The sequence below is a fragment of the Pongo abelii genome, chromosome 15 (genome assembly GCF_028885655.2).
Source record: "Pongo abelii isolate AG06213 chromosome 15, NHGRI_mPonAbe1-v2.0_pri, whole genome shotgun sequence".
Taxonomy (NCBI): Eukaryota; Metazoa; Chordata; class Mammalia; order Primates; family Hominidae; genus Pongo; species Pongo abelii.
Window position 1 is genome coordinate 54,621,165 of NC_072000.2, and position 17,709 is coordinate 54,638,873.

A 17,709-nucleotide genomic window follows, 5' to 3' on the forward strand; every position below is an offset into this window, starting at 1 on the left:
ATCTCACTGATCTCGATTTCTAGTTCATTTATTTTTGACCATTATTTCCTATCTTTTCTTGTCTTTGAATCTCATTAGATATTCTTTTTACTGTTTCTTGACATAGATATTAGCTTATGATTTTTTTCAAACATCTTTACTACTTTATGCATTTCAAAGTGTAAGTTTCCTCTAAGCAAGTTTTTTATATGTCATATTTTAAATATTTCAGTATAAATAAGATACTACGACCTAACATATTGATTCAATATTTATATGAAAAGGGTCAAAATAGCCAAGACTGATAGTAGTTAGAAGATAAGAGGGCTTGTCCTATTGATATATAACGGCTTTTCATAAAGCTATTTTGATGAATATAGTATAGTATTGGTGCTGTCAAAGACAAATTGACAAATAGATCAGACCATTCATCAGATCATTTAGTTCACAGTATTTTCTAGTTTTCATTATACTTTCTTCTTTATTCCATAGGTTATTTAGATTTATTGCTTAATTTCCAAACATTTAGAGATTTTCTTAATATCTTCTTGTTACTGATTTCTAGTTTAATTCCTTTATGATGAGATAACATATTCTTTATTATTGTAATTCTTTGAAGTTTATTGAGATCTGATTTATAAACCAGTACATAGGCTATTTGGTAAATGTTCCATATGAACTTAAAAAGAATGTGTGGTTTTATAATTACTAGATGTCAGATAGGTAAGGCTGGCTAATGATGCTGTTCAAATCTGCATATTTACTGATTTTTGTCTGAATTTTAAGACAGTGAAAAGAAAATTCCTAGAAAGAGAGAATGAACTAGAAGTATCTCAAGAACTGTCAAGCTTTATTGGTACTAATATCACAATAGCAATCATAACTATTAAAGAAACTGAAATGGCCAGGCGCGGTGGCTCACGACGGTAATCCCAGCACTTTGGGAGGCCGAGGTGGGCAGATCACTTGAGGTCAGGAGTTTGAGACCAGCCTGGCCAACATGGTGAAACCCCATCTCTACTAAAAATACAAAAAATTAGCCGGGTGTGGTGGCATGTGCCTGTAGTTCCAGATACTTGGGAGGCTGAGGCAGGAGAATTGCTTGAACCCGGGAGGCGGAGGTTGCAGTGAGCTGAGATCGCACCACTGCACTCCAGCCTGGGTGACAGAGTGAGACTCCATCTCAACAAAAGAAATTGAAGTGACAGTTAAAAATCATCTCACAAAGAAAACACCAGGTTCACAAAGTTTTACAGGTGAGTTCTATCAAAATTTCAAAGAACTGTTGACTCCAATCTTTTATTACAAACTTTTCTCTTTTTTTTTTTTCGTAAGATGGAGTCTCACTCTGTCACCCAGGCTGGAGTGCAGTGGTGTGATCTCGGCTCACTGCAACCTCTGCCTCCTGGGTTCAAGTGATTCTCCTGCCTCAGCCTCCCAAGTAGTTGGGACTACAGGCACACACCACCATGGCCAGATAATTTTTGTGTTTTTGTTTGTTTTTAGTAGAGACGGGGTTTCACCATCTTGGCCAGGTTGGTCTCAAACTCTTGACCTCAAATGATCCGCCCACCTCGGCCTCCCAAAGTGCTGAGATTACAAGCGTGAGCCACCATGCCCAGCTGCTAATTCATTTTATAAAGCTTGCATAACTTATATAATAAAACCACCCAAGGACAAAATAGGAAAGGAAAGTCATAGGCAACTCATTTATGAATATATATGCACAATTCCTAAACAAAATCTTAGCAAACTGAATCCAACATTATACTATACCCTGAGACTATTAGGTTTATATAAAAAGTGCAAATATATATTATTTGCTACATTGGTATGTTGGACGTGAAAAGCTATATGATCACCTCAATAGATGCAGAAGAGATTATTTGATAAAATCCATTATTTGTTTGTGATTTTTAGAAACTCTTAGTAAACTACACATAGAATTTCCTTCATCTGATATGATAAAATGTATCTACCAAACCAAGCCCAACAAAACTGTAACAGAAGTAACCCCAATAGGCAAATATTGGAGACATTCCCTTTAAAATCAGGAAGTTATGCCTACTGAAATCAAAAGTTATGCCTGTTATCACCCCTTCTATTCAACATTGCATTGAATGTCTAATAAGTTAAGAAAAAGAAAAGACAGACATAAAGATTGAAAAGTTGGAAACTGTCATTATTTGAAAATTGTATTTCTGTTTCTACATTTAAAAAACCCAAAAGTATCTACATAAATTTTACAGGAAATAATAAAGTTTAGTAAATGCTTCAATATGAGACGAATGCATTAAAGCTAATTGTAGTTCTTTATCCAAACAACAACTAGAAAGTATAACTAAAACAACAACAAATAAACCAGTCATAGTTAGCAACAAAAACTACAGTGCACCTGGGACTAAATGTAATAAACCTCTTCCTACTCCCCCAAATTATAAAAACATTACCAAAGGGAATTAAAGACCAAACATAGATGGAGAGCTAGATCATGTTAATGTATTGGAAGACTTAATCGCATGAAGGTATTGATTCATTTCAAACTGATCTATAAATGTAACTTCAGTAAAGAGTTCAACTAACAGATTGATTTTAATATTTATATGGAAAGGGTTAAAATAGCCAAGACCAATAATAATTAGAAGGATAAGAGGTGCTTGCCATACTATATATGATAACTTTCTATGAAGCTATTTTGATTAGGATAGTGTAATAATATTGGTGCTGGTGTAGAGAGAAATTGATGAATGGATCAGAATTGAGAGCTCAGAAATGAGTCAGTGTGTATGTGTGTGTATGTGTGCGTGTGTGTGTATGTAAAACTCTTACTTATGACAAAGATCTCATGGCAGACCACTTGAGGAAAGAAGGGGCTTTGACAGAGCTCTGAAAAAATTTGTTTCTCATATTAAAAAAAAAATGGCTTTTATCTTCCACCCTACAAATAACAACTTCTGATGGATTAGGAACTTAAGTATCAAAAGCAAACTTTAAAACTTAGAAAAGGCTGGGCACCGTGGTTCATGCCTGTAATGCCAGCACTTTGGGAGGCCAAGGCAGGTGGATCACTTGAGTCCAGGAATTTGAGACCAGCCTGAGCAACATGGTGAGACCCCATCTCTACAAAAAATACAGAAATTAGTGGGACTTGGTGGTGGTGTGTGCCTATAGTCCCATCTACTCGGGAGGTTGAGGTGGGAGGATCGATTGAGCTCAGGAAGCAGAGGTTGCAGTGAGCTGAGATCACACCACTGCACTCTGCCTGGGTAACAGAGTGAGACCCTGTCTCAAAAAACAAAAAACAAACTTAGAAGAATATATGTGACTATTGGCCGGGCGCGGTGGCTCACGCCTGTAATCCCAGCACTTTGGGAGGCCAAGGCGGGCGGATCACGAGGTCAGGAGATCAAGACCATCCTGGCTAACACGGTGAAACCCTGTCTGTACTAAAAATACCAAAAAAAAAAAAAAAAAAAAAAAAAAAAAATGCGTGCTGGCGGGCGCCTGTAGTCCCAGCTATTCAGGAGGCTGAAGCAAGAGAATGGCGTGAACCCGGGAGGCGGAGCTTGCAGTGAGCCGAGATCGCGCCAGTGCACTCCAGCCTGGGCGACACAGCGAGACTCTGTCTCAAATAAATAAATAAATAAATAAATAAATAAATAAATAAATATAAAATAAAATAAAATAGAATGTATGTGACTATCTTTCAGATCTTGTATGTGGAGTCATTTCTTAAACATGGTATACAAAATGTTAACCATAAAAGAAAATATTAGTAAAATCAATTACATTAAAATTAAGAATGCCTTTTCATCAATTATAGCTTAAGGAAAATGAAAAGGCAAACTCTTAGAAACTAGAAGGCTCTTGCTATGCATGTAACTAACAAAGGGATAGCATTCAAAATACATAAAGAACTACAAATCAGTAAGAAAAAGTTAAACTACCTAATAGAAAAACGGATAAAAGGAGATGCTTATCTTATTAGCAATTAGAGAAATGTATATCAAGACCACAGTGAGATACCATTTTATACCTCTGCAATTGACAAAAACAAAGTCAGATAAAACCAAGTGTTAGAAAGGATATGGATCAATAGGATGTTAAATTGCTGGCGGAAGTGAAACATTTATATAGCCACTTAGAAAAAGACAATTTTGCTCCATGTTTTAAAGTTGAATATTTGAAAAACTTACAACCCAGAAATTCCATTTCCATGTGCATTCTCCAGTACCTTTTGCGTGTGTGTAGTTTGTTACAAACAGTTATTTCAGTCTATAGAAAGTTATGATCTAGTTTTCTGCCCCAAAGCTGTTTCTCTATCCAAAATATTATGTCTAGCTTGGGTCTGTGATTCACATTTGTGTGCTCAGATCATAATTAAATCATAGGCAAGGAGCGTCATCAAATAAAATGTGTATTTGCTATTCTCAAAAAGGGCCTTTGTACTGAGACTGAAATTAGGTGGTAGGTAGGACTGTAATCAGACATGAATAGATAATAGTATTAATAACAGTCACCATTCATTAAGCATGTACTATTTGTCAGTTTCTTCAATCTTTATTTAATGGAAATTACTTTGTTTAGTCTTCACAAAGGCTTTCTGATATGGGTACCATTATTAATCTTTTTAAAATGGAGCATAGTGAGCCATTGGGAAGCTAAATAATTTCCACAACTTTATGTTGTAAATTGTAAGGCTGGGGTTTAAACAAAGGCTCTCTGACTCCGGCACCTGTGAAATGGCAATATAGAAGCTATTATCTTTCAGATAAAAAGTCAACTTTTCTTAACTTTGCAGAGAGAACAACTCTGATTCGTGGCTATAGGCAATGGTCGGTTGTCTCTAGATGCTTTGTACAATTGTTCAGAAAGTAGTGGTGTATGTTTATCTCTACTCATGCAAAACTAAAATTATATATTTTCAGTATTTCAATAGCATTATTTTATAGATGAACAGCAATAAAGTTATCAATGTGATATATATATATCAATGTGATCTGAAGACTTATTTAAAATTATGCCAAGAGATGATTGCCTTGCTTTTATCTAGTTATAAAACTTCTTATCAAATAGACATCATGAAGAATGTCTACCTAAAGATATTTTCAAAAATTTAGATAAAAGATTATTTAAGAGTCCAGTTTGTTTCAAAATTATTATCATTGTCTTAGTCACTTTGGGCTGCTGTAACAGAAAATCATAGACTGGGGTGGCTTAAACAACAAACATTTATTTCTCTCAGTTCTGGCAGCTGGATGAGATGAGAGTGCCTGCAGGACTGGGTTTTTTTGTAAGTGTCTTCCTCCTGGTTCATAGACTGCTTTCTTCATGTAGCCTCATAATTCAGAGAAAAGAGGCTCTGGTTCCTTAATTGCCTTATAAGGGAACTAACTCTATGATGGGAGACCCTCATGACTTAATCTAAGCCTAATCTAAGGCCTCCCAAAGGCCTCATCTCTAACATTGGGGATTAAGGTTTCTACAATAGCAATTATTGAGGGTTTCTTTGAGGCTAGGTCATGTATCTGATCTGAGGAATTAATTGGTGTATGTATAGACTTTCTGTTCTTATGATACAAAGCAAACGCGCCTATGTATGTATTGTCCAAAAGTTAATTGATTGCTGCCAAAGAGGCAGAATTTTTTTTTTATTGTAGTAGAAAGATCTGGGATGAAAGTCTTGACTCTTGCAATCTAATCCCAGGTTGGCAGTTACTGTCCATGTGAACTTGGACCTGTAATCTGTCACTTTCTAATAGTTGTGCTCTTGGGAAATTTAATTAGATTCTTAATTTTCTCATGTGTCAAAAATACAGATAATAATAAATACCATACTGGAACATTACAAAGATTAAATAAATAACATGAGAAAGATATAGAAATTCTATATGAGGAAGTCTACCATTTCCTTCCTTCTAAATTCCATTTCCATCTCTTGGGCAAGGTCAGTCACATCTTTGGCTTTAATTTCCTCATCTACAATAATATCAATAGCATGCTTGAGAATCTGTGATTCTGAGCCCTTCTATGTATTTCTTCCTATATATGTTCAGCTTTAAAAAGTATTGCAAGGATCCTTTATGTAAATAAGCTATTTCTAGGGGATAAAGAAAGTGTGAACTACAACCATTTTATTCCTCTGCTCCAAAAGTAGAGTGCTTTGCTTTGATTTTCTTTCTGACTCAGCAGACAGAGACATCTGCACTGACTTAGAGTTTTCTTGAAAAATTTTTTTGATTCAGTCATATGATCAGAAAGAACAAATGTAAGTCCTTCTGGAATGTAGTGTGAATGACATTAAAATATGTCATTAAAACAAACATTTCTTTTCTTTCTTTCTTTTTTAATTTTTCTTTTTTGAGACAGGGTCTCCCTCTGTTGCCCAGGCTGGAGTGCAGTGGCACAATCATATCTCACTGTAGCCTTGACCTCCTGGGCTCAATTGATCCTCCCACCCCCACCTCCTGAGAGCTGGGACCACAGGCACATGCTACCACACCTGGCGAATTTTAAAATTTTTTGTATAGACAGGATCTCACTATGTTGCCCAGGGTACTCTTGACTCCTGGGCTCAAGCGATCCTCCCACCTCAGCCTCCCAAGGTGCTAGGATTACAGGCATGAGCCACTGCACCCAGCATAAAATGAGCATTTCTAATTCCAGTATGCTCCTGTGTCAGATGTTTGAGAGTTAAGAGGTGCATATACATTTCTTGGCACTTTGAGATGATTAGCTGAACCAGTCACTGCTCTGTTTAACAGGTGGATTTTCGGAAAAGACATATGAATGGAGCTCAGAAGAGGAGGAGCCAGTGAAAAAGGCAGGACCAGTCCAAGTCCTCATTGTCAAAGATGACCATTCCTTTGAGTTAGATGAAACTGCATTAAATCGGATCCTTCTCTCGGAGGCTGTCAGAGACAAGGAGGTTGTTGCTGTATCTGTTGCTGGAGCATTTAGAAAAGGAAAATCATTCCTGATGGACTTCATGTTGAGATACATGTACAACCAGGTATGCAGGAAGTACTTTAAAAAGTTTTCTTTCTTCTGTGCTTCTGTCACTTCATGTTTTTATTTCATGGTGTTCAAAATTTTCATTTCTATTATTATGTACCCTATATACGAACCAGCTAAAGAAATGCTGTGGTGTAACCATTCCAACCTCAGTGCTTTGGGGACCAAACTACACAGACCAATTTTCTCTGAAGCTGCTTTGCTGCATTTCCCTTAGAATATAACTTATATTTTTATTCTTTTAAAAATAGGCATAGAATATTCTGATTATAAACTTAAATGTTATAGTGTTTAAAATGTCACATAACTTTTGTATTGTAATCACTTTTTTCCAACATTTAGTATGAAATATTTCAAGCATATAGCAAAGTTAAAAAAATTTTATACTAAACATCTTGGTATCCACTACCCAGATTCTACCATTAACATTAGTATTCCTGCTTTATCACTTATGACTCCATCTATTCATCCCTCTTTCCAGCCATCACTCCAAGTTATTCTTTGATGCATTTGAAAATAAATTGCTGGCTGGGCACTGTGGCTCACGCCTGTAATCCCAGCACTTTGGGAGGCCGAGGCGGGTGGATCACGAAGTCAAGAGATCAATACCATCCTGGCCAACACGGTGAAACCCCGTCTCTACTAAGAAAAAACACAAAAATTAACTGCACATGTTTTCCTTGTCCTTCAAGGTTATTTTTCAGGCTTAGGGTTTTTATGAATATCTCAATGTAGATCATTGACCCAGAGTTAATGTTATGGAAATGTTATTATGCTAATTAATAATAATCACAATTTATTCATCGAAGTATGCATCCCAAGACATTTTTCCAGGTGATACCTTATTGGAAAAATTTCAATTTCTACCTCAATAGTAATTATTTATTGACTACCCGCTAAATGTCCTAGATTGTGCTAGGCACTATGGTGGATACCAAAGAAAACATACCATAGATTTTGCACTTAGGCATCTCATGGTTTGGCCAAGGAGACAGAATAACGATAGGTAAAATATTTAGAGCATCATTACATGGTGATATGGTGATCGATATATTTTTTTCTTTTCTTTCTTTTTTTTTGAGACGGAGTTTCACTCTTGTTACCCAGGCTGGAATGCAGTGGTGCAATCTTGGTTCACTGCACCTCTGCCTCCCGGGTTCAAGGATTCTCCTGCCTCAGCCTCCCAAGTAGCTGGAATTACAAGCATGCGCCACCACACCTGGCTAATTTTTTGTATTTTTAGTAGACAGGGTTTCACTATGTTGACCAGGCTGGTCTCAAACTGCTAACCTTGTGATCCACCTGCCTTGGCCTCCCAAAGTGCTCAGTTTACAGACATGAGCCACCATGCCCAGCCTGATCGATTTATTTCTAAGTGTAGTTCAGGGAAGGGCATATTATAGGCAAAAGTAACTGGAGAAAGCTTCATAGAGATATTGGGAGTTAGAATAGATTTTGAAGATGTGTGGATCTGGACCAGAAAAGGAAGAATGGACATTCTGGACCATGAGGAATAAGTATGATATATGTATTAAACAGAGTGTATACCTTCTTCCCTAGAGCGGAAATTAAGTATTGGAGATGAAGAAGAAATAAGATTGAATAGGTTATTGAGCCAGATAATAGAACAAATTCACAGAAGAACCAAAGCTCTTGATAAGGGTCTAAAATGCCTTTTAGAACAACATAGGATATAATTAAATATGTTTTTCTTTAAATTAGTTTATGTAGATTTTTTATCAGTCCAAGTAGTCCTCTCCCAAATTCCTCTGCATTTGTTAATGTAAGGTTTTATATTGGAGAATTATCTAATGAGATCTTCCAAAAACTAATAACTTATTGTCTGTAACAAATATCAAAATGGGGATAACTACTATCAACCAAGGTCACCAATTACTGACTTACTAAATCTATGGGATATTTTCCATGCCTTATCCAACTTGATCTTCAGCCTTTAAACAATTGATAAATTATTTAAATTTTTCCTATTCTCTCTTCCTTTGGCTTCTCAAACCCCACTTGTATCAGTACTTGTCTATTCCTTCCTGCTGTCCTGGCCCTGGTCAGGCCTCCAATCATATTTTTGACTTTATTATAGCACCCTCACCTTTATCTTTCCTAGCTATCATTTCCCTTCCCTGCTAACTAGCCCTACCTACTTCTAGAATAGTATCTTTTCTACCACAACTATGATGATAATTCATCTCTGCTTCTTCATAACTTTCCGTTGCCTGCAGGATAAAATCTGACTCCCTTAAGCACCTTACAAGGCCTTTCAGAATCTGGCCATCTGTCCAGCGTCTTCCTGCTACTTGCTTCCTCCTCCCCCAAAACCAAAGCATAATATGCTCCCCACTTCCTTCCTTTCTGCCTGCCTGCCTGCCTGCCTTCCTTTCTGGAATGCCTTCTCCAAATTTGCTTCCCTGGAAAATTCCTAAATATTTTTCAAGTCTTAGCGCAAACATCCTATGTGGTCTTGCCTGACCAATGGTTAGTTATTTCTTTTCTATGCTACCATTTATGCATTATATATACTTCCATTTTGGCATGCATTTATTGCATCATAATGGTTTGTTTGCACGTCTGTCTCGCTGTTAGGCTGTGAATTTCCTCTGGTCTGCAATGATATCTTTTCATTTTTATATCCCCAGGACATATCAAAAATGTGGCAGATGGTTGCTCCTCTGTAATTATGTTTTGGATGAATAAAGTGATTGTATCAATGCAATAGATGTGCATATGTTGTTTCCTTTTAACTAGAATCGGAGAGGGATAAGAATCAGAATGAATGAATGGAAAAAACTATATACACATATCAAGTTCCATATCATAGACTTTATTATTTTATAGGAATCAGTTGATTGGGTTGGAGATTACAATGAACCATTGACTGGTTTTTCATGGAGAGGTGGATCTGAACGAGAGACCACTGGAATTCAGATATGGAGTGAAATCTTCCTTATCAATAAACCTGATGGTAAAAAGGTATGATGCTAACTTCCTAAATAAAATTGAGTTTTCACTTATAACAGTTACTAGTTTTTAGGATCCTTGAAGTTGCACTTTTGAAAATTAATTTTGACCATTTGACATGAAGCTTAAAGTAGGGTAGCATCCTATAGCATGATCTTGTTTCCCTTTCTTGTGATCAGGGTAGGCAAAATTATAACGATGACAGAACAGCAGATCAGCAAGTAACATCTGTATTTTGTTTCACTGCTATATAAAGTTTCTGTTATGTTGGATTACTAGTAAAAATTATAATAGTAATCAGCAGTTAATATTTTTATTTTCTGTGGCATTCATGGCATGTGTAAGAAATTATCTAAAATAGTATTCATTAATAATGGTTTGTTTTAGCTCTTATGATATTAATATTATGGTAACTCTAATGACCTAGATGTTCTATAAAATATCGATAATGTACTCTTCTTGCCTGTAGGTTGCAGTGTTATTGATGGATACTCAGGGAACCTTTGATAGTCAGTCAACTTTGAGAGATTCAGCCACAGTATTTGCCCTTAGCACAATGATCAGCTCAATACAGGTATGAAATAAACCCATTTTGATGATGTTTCTTTAACTAAAAATTGTGAGTATATGTGTTTCTACATACATGTGATAATGAGATAAACAACAGAAATTGGGAATCATATATATTGTTTGACTCAATTAGCATACCAGTTCTTGTGATTTCTATAAGAGTGGAATTGTTTTTGTTACTGTAGTCTAATTACTGACAAACTTTCAAATTGACTGCTTTGGTTAGAAAAGGTCATATTATCATATTGGGATTTTTGTTGTTGTTGTTTAAAGCCTACAATAAACTCAGTAACATAAATCTTATATGCGTATACATTGAGACCATCTATTATAAGTTATGTTTAATGAAACAGTATTTATAAATTTTGTTCTACATAGCCAGTAGAAACATTTCTAAATGTAAAAACATTTACATGTGTTCATAGCTTTTAAAAGCACCTTAATGTACATTTAGGAAAGTAAATATCTTGTATATAAAATTTATCTTTCTTTCCTTTCCTTTTTTCTTTCACTTTTTTAAAAGTCTTATTTTTGAGGTTATTGTGGGCTTTCTAAATTGTCCTGAAAATCCTTGTAGAGTTTTATTAGAACCATAGAACCCATAGCATAAAAGATTTTAAGACTATTTTTAGATATTTTCTATCCACTGGCAAAAGCAAAAAGAGAGAGTGGCCAAGGAACAGAGCAGATCAATAAAAAAAGGTAAGATAGCTTAAAAAGGCAGAAAAGGCAAAGGAGTTAGGATGAGTGAGTCAAGGCTGAAATTATAAGCAAGCATAGAGAATGGAGCTAGTGAACCAGCAACGAGGGCGTCATATGTGATTAGGACAACCAAGACAGGGTAAACAGAAGGAGGAAGGAAAGACTGAATTTATTAAATAAAGGACTTTAAAAGTCATAAAAAAAGTCATGGTTATAACCTATTTAATCAACTTTTAAAAATTAACTTTTCTTTCAGTTGACAAATAAAAATGATATATATTGGCCAGTCATGGTGGCTCACGCCTGTAATCCCAGCACTTTGGGAGGCCGAGGCGGGCGGATCATGAGGTCAGGAGATCGAGACCATCCTGGCCAACACGGTGAAACACCATCTCTACTAAAAATACAAAAAATTAGCCGGGCGTGGTGGCGGGCGCCTGTAGTCCCAGCTACTCGGGGGGCTGAGGCAGGAGAATGGCGTAAAGCCTGGAGGCGGAGCTTGCAGTGAGCCGAGATTGCGCCACTGCACTCCAACCTGGGCGACAAGGCGAGACTCCCGTCTCAAAAAAATATATATATATATATTTATTATGTACAATATGATATTTTGAATACACACATTGTATAAGCCTTTAAAATACCAACTTAATTAATCTAATTTTTTATAATTCACAGTGTAAGCCATATTTATACAAGCCTACTTAAACCAGATTGACTTTGCCTTTTCAGTATTACTCATTATTTATATTTGACCTGAATACATTGAATATTTTCATAGAAAAATCTGCTAACTCCTTAGTAATGACTATTTTTTTATTATGTGAGAAATGATGATCTGTTATTTAAATAAATATACAAAGTATTCTTTTTATATCGGTACATAAACATATAAGCCTCCTTAACTTTTCTTTGAAGTTAATGATATTTATTCCCCTCAAAAAATGTCATCTTAATGCTGTTATCGCATATGTATAAGGATGTGAGCATGATATTCAAAACCTAACTTCCATGTGATGAAACTCTGTATAGACATAAATAAAATGATTAATTGTGAAGAAGTCAACATGATTTTTCAAAACAAAATTTTCCATACAGCTTGCTGAGATTTAGATTGTTATTATTTTTGTCTTGGTTGGAAGAATGAGTTTTTTTGACTAATTGCGTAAATTAGGTTCATAAAATAATTTTAATATTCCGTCTCCAGAGCAGGTGACTACTGTATTTCTGGAATCATTTTATAATCATTGTACATTCCTTATTGTCTTTCAAGCTTATTTTACTTCTCTCTCAAGGTCTACAAATATCATCATGTAAGCATGTATGTAAGAGAGTTCATTTTTGTGGTAACTGATATTTTTAAAAGTAGGGATGATGAAGTAAGTGCTTAGGATGATGCCAATTATCTTATCATTGTGATTTTATTTCTTTATCAAGGTATATAACTTATCCCAAAATGTCCAGGAGGATGATCTTCAGCACCTCCAGGTAACAATATTTATTTTCTTTTTTGTGTATCTGGTAGTCTTTGGAACATGTATAGCTGAACTTTGGGGAATGATTTCAAAACATAATCAGAATCTGATTCTGCTGTTTAAACAGGAACTATTGGCCTAATTAGCTGCCTGGTAATTACTGCCTGAGACTGGTTAATTTATAAAGGAAAGAGGTTTAATTGACTCACAGTTCAGCATGGCTGGAAAGGCCTCAGGAAATTTACAGTCATGGCCGAAGGCAAAGGGGAAGAAGGCACCTTCTTCACAAGGCAGCAGGAGGAGCCCCTTATAAAACCATGAGAACTGTGAGAACTCACTCACTATGGCGAGAACAGCGAGAACAGCGTGGGGGAAACAACCTCCATGATTCAATTACCTTCACCTGGTCTCTCGCTTGACACGTGGGGATTATGGGGATTACAATTTAAGATGAGATTTGGGTGGGGACACAAAGCCTCACCATATCAATAAGTAACTACCTTTCTCCCTAATTTGACATCAAATTTAATCTATTTTTTAGAAAAAGAGTCACATTGCAAGTCACAGACATTAAAAAAAACACAACTGAGGTGATAACGTTCAATCTAGCCTCAGGAAAACTACAGAGCAATCACCGCTCCAAAAGGAGCAGAAACAAAGAAGCAGAGTTTCGGTTTACAACTGGCGACAGTACTGAGAAAGTTCCCAGGACTAAGGAGCACAACTCTCTAGGTTTATTATGCTCTGGGCACAGCATATGTTTCTTCTCCTCTTTCAAATTCATTTCAAGATTCTCCAGGGCCGGGTGCAGTGGCTCATGCCTGTAATCCCAGCAGTTTAGGAGGCTGAGGCAGGTAGATTGCTTGAGCCCAGGAGTTTGAGACCAGCCTGGGCAACATGGTGAAACCCTATCTCTACCAAAAATACAAAAATTAGCCAGGCAGGCGTGGTGGTGCATACCTGTGGTCCCAGCTACTCAGTAGGCTGAGGTAGGAGGATTACTTGAGCCGGGGAGGTCAAGGCTGCAGTGAGCAGAGATCATGCCACTGCACTCCAGCCTGGGTGACAGAGTGAAACCCTGTATCAAAAAAAAAAAAAAAAGAAAGAAAGAAAAAGACTAAGAAAAGGAAAAGGACTCTCCATTTCTTTAGCTAAATGCCTAATGCTTTTGTAGTAATCCAAGCCATTGTGCCATTAAATTTCCTCAGGCAACAGCTTTTGTAAATATATCCTACATAGTTTACAGCTCTCTGGTCTAATTTATGCAAGTTCTGCTTCTAAAGGTCATTTAGCATGTTCCCTTCTTCCGTTTTGTCCCCCACAAAAAAATTAACCCACAGTCTAGATATAAAAAGTGTTCATTTTAAAATATAAAAGTGTTAATTTTAAAAATAAAATGAAAATTTTATTCTTAAATATACTTTATGTCTTTCATTCTTAAATATCTAATTACCGTGGCTCTGCTTTACCTATCCAATGCTTATTTCCTGAAAATTATTATTAGAATCTTCTTAATATAATATTCTGTTATACCTAGAGGGAAAAGTAAATGAAAGAAAGCCAAGAGTTAAAACTTTGCAGGTGCTAAAGTTCTCTCTCTCTCTCTCTGTGTATGTGTGTGTGTGTAATTTTTTTTCTAGCTTTTCACTGAGTATGGCAGACTGGCAATGGAGGAAACATTCCTGAAGCCATTTCAGGTAAGTGAGTGTTAAATGATGGTAAATTCTTACTAGATTTTCCTGAAGACTGTAACCAGGTATATTAATTAGGGTCATGTTTCCTTCTCTTTTTATTTCATTGAGGAAACATTTTTGACCTATTTTATGCTATTTGATGCAATATAGAATGAGATAGAAATGAGGAAATAGAATTTTTAAGAATTATTTTTTAAAAAAGAAATGTGGAAATGAAAGATGAATTAGGCATTCTGGTTCCAGGCAAAATGTCAGCTTTTTTTTTCCTGAACTCAAAGTGACTCTCAAAGTGCTGGGATTACAGGTGTGAGCCCCTGGGCCTAGCCTCATTTATGTACAAAAGTTAAACATCCAGCCATATCTTATGAGATGTATTAAAACATAAGAATGTGTTCATTTGAAAATAAAAGGATGGAAAAAGATATATCAGCCACATACTAAGTGAAGGAAAACAAGTGTCTATATTTTTGTGAGACTTCAAGTCTGTAAGAATTATTTAGAATAGAGAAGTTCATAATAATAAAAGGTTATTTCACCAGGAAAATACAAGAATTCTAGTCAGGCATGGTAGCACATTCCTGTAATCCCAGCTACTCAGATAGCTGTGGTGGGAGGATCACTTGACCCCAGGAGTTTGAGTCCAGCCTGGGCAATATAGTGAGAGACTCTATCTCTTGAAAAAAAAAATTCTATGACAAATAGCCTCAAAATATATAAAGATCAATAGAACCATAAGAAGAAATGAGTAAATCCACTGGAACACAGCTCTCCTAACTATTGATAAGTCAAGTAAACAGAAAATGAGTAACAATAGAGAAGATGTGAAACCTAGGGCTAACAAGCTTGCTTTATGGTACATGCATAGAATAGTGTAAGTAACAAAGAAAACACATTACTCTTAAGCATGCAAGGTGTATGTACAAAAATTTACCACATATTAAGCCACAAAGCAGGTGTCCACAAATTTCGAAGGATTGAATTCATACTGATCTCATTCTGTCATCACAGGACAATTTAGTTAAAAGTTAGTAAGAAAGTGCTAATTTTAAAAAGCATATTTTGGAAATTTAAGCACACACTTCAAAAATAATTCATGGGTTAAGTTAAACTCATAATAGTTATATGAAAATACTGCAAATTGAGTGCTTGAAAGAAAACATACATATTGAACATTAAATGCTATCATGAAAATGGTACTTAGAGGGAAAAAATATAGCCATAAAAGTTTTATATTAGAAAAGAAGAAAGGCAGAAAATTAGTGATAAGTACAAATTAAGAAGAAAAAATAGGCTGGGCGCATTGGCTCACGCCTGTAATCCCAGCACTTTGGGAGGCTGAGGCGGGTGGATTGCTTGAGGTCAGGAGTTCAAGACCAGCCTGACCAATATGGTGAAACCCCGTCTCTACTAAAAATACAAAATTTAGCTGGGCATGGTGGTGGGCACCTGTAATTCCAGCTACTCTGGAGGCTGAGGCAGGAGAATCACTTGAACCTGGGAGTGGAGGTTGCAGTGAGCCAAGATTGCACCATTGCACTCCAGCCTGGGCGGCAGAGTAAGACTCTGTCTCAAAAAAAGAAAAAATAATAACAGACAAAACCTAATGAAAATAAGAAAGAACATTTATAAAAGCTGTATGTCTCAGGATGGATCAATTTTAACAACATAATGTGGACTGGAAAAAAGCTAGTTGCCAAAGACTATTTACAGTAGGATAGCATTTTTTATAAAGGTCCAAAATGAGCAAAACTAAACAATATGTTAAGAATATAAACACGTGTGATAAAACTATTTAAAAAGCAAAATTAAAGTAGTATTTACTACCGGAGAGGAGAAATGGAGATGTATCAGGAAGGGACGCACAGGAAGCTTCAATGTTATTGGCATTTTCAATTATTTAAGCGGGTTTGTGGGTTCACAAGTATTTATTTTATTAATCTGCTTAATAGCATACATATATGTTACATGCATTCTTTTGTAGGTATCATATTATGTGATAACATTTTTAAATTTTAAAAAATCAATAGCGTTTATTTTTTTTTTGAGACGGAGTCTCACTCTGTCGCCCAGGCTGGAGTGGTGCGATCTCGGCTCACTGCAAGCTCAACTTCCCGGATTCACGCCATTCTCCTGCCTCAGCCTCCCGAGTAGCTGAGACTACAGGTGCCCGCCACCACACCCAGCTAATTTTTTTGTATTTTTAGTAGAGACAGGGTTTCACCATGTTAACCAGGATGGTCTTGATCTCCTGACCTCATGATCCGTCCATCTCGGCCTCCCAAAGTGCTGGGATTACAGGCGTGAGCCACCGCACCCGGCCAATAACGTTTCTTAAAACCAGCAATTACAACTAGCAAATATAAGTTTTAAAATATATATACCATTCACAATAGCAAAACAAAACAAAAATCTTTAGTAATTAGTCACCAAAATATAAAGACATTTCTGGAGAAAAATTCAAAGGTCTATTAAAGACCATAAAGAAAAAAATTGTATAAACCAAAGAGGTATAATATGATCACAGATGGTATGATTTAATGTTGTGGAGAATTTAATTCTCAACAAATTAGTCAAACTCAGTGCAATTATAATTGAAATTACAATAGGATTTTTGTATATTTTCTACAACTCATATGGAAGAATTAAGTCTTGTTTTGATTTAAGAGTCAGGTTTTTGTTTTTTTTTTTTTTTTGAGACGGAGTCTTGCTGTTGTTGTCTGGGCTGGAATGCATGCAATGGCTTGATCTCGGCTCACTGCAACCTCTGCCTCCCGGGTTCAAGTGATTCTCCTGCCTCAGCCTCCCAAGTAGCTGGGATTACAGGTGCCCACCGTCATGCCCGGCTAATTTTTTTGTGTTTTTGGTAGAGATGGGGTTTCACCATGTTAGCCAGGATGGTCTCGAACTCCTGACCTCAGGTTATCTGCCCACCTCGGCCTCCGAAAGTGCTGAGATTACAGGTGTGAGCCACTGCACCCGGCCTTAAGTCAGTTTTTAAGAAGACGATCTAAATTAGAGGGCTCAATACACACTAAAAAGCCATAGCAATGAAACTGGTGAAGTCCTACACAGATACAAGAGCAAAGCTCAGTGGAACTAAACAGTTTAAATACACTCATATATATATGGGAGCCTGGTAGTCAATAGAGGTGGCATCATAAACTGGTGGGAAATAAATGGGTTACTAGTTGGGTTTGGAAAAACAAGTTCACTATTTGGAGAAAGAGCTGGATTTTTACTAAATACTGTAATAGAAGTAATCTCCAGATGGATCAAAGAACTAAATATGAAAGTTAAAACTATAA

At 36.2% G+C, this 17,709-nt stretch overlaps 1 protein-coding gene across 4 annotated transcripts in view; it reads left to right on the forward strand.

Moving 5' to 3' along the window:
• The window catches only part of ATL1 (atlastin GTPase 1), a 101,054-nt gene that overhangs the window by 48,402 nt on the left and 34,943 nt on the right, over positions 1-17,709 (forward strand). For all 4 annotated transcript variants that reach the window (XM_054529817.2, XM_054529816.2, XM_054529818.2 and 1 more), the window contains 5 exon segments: positions 6,744-6,991; positions 9,844-9,978; positions 10,436-10,540; positions 12,673-12,723; positions 14,351-14,407. In XM_054529817.2, coding sequence (XP_054385792.1) covers positions 6,744-6,991; positions 9,844-9,978; positions 10,436-10,540; positions 12,673-12,723; positions 14,351-14,407 — 596 coding nt within the window.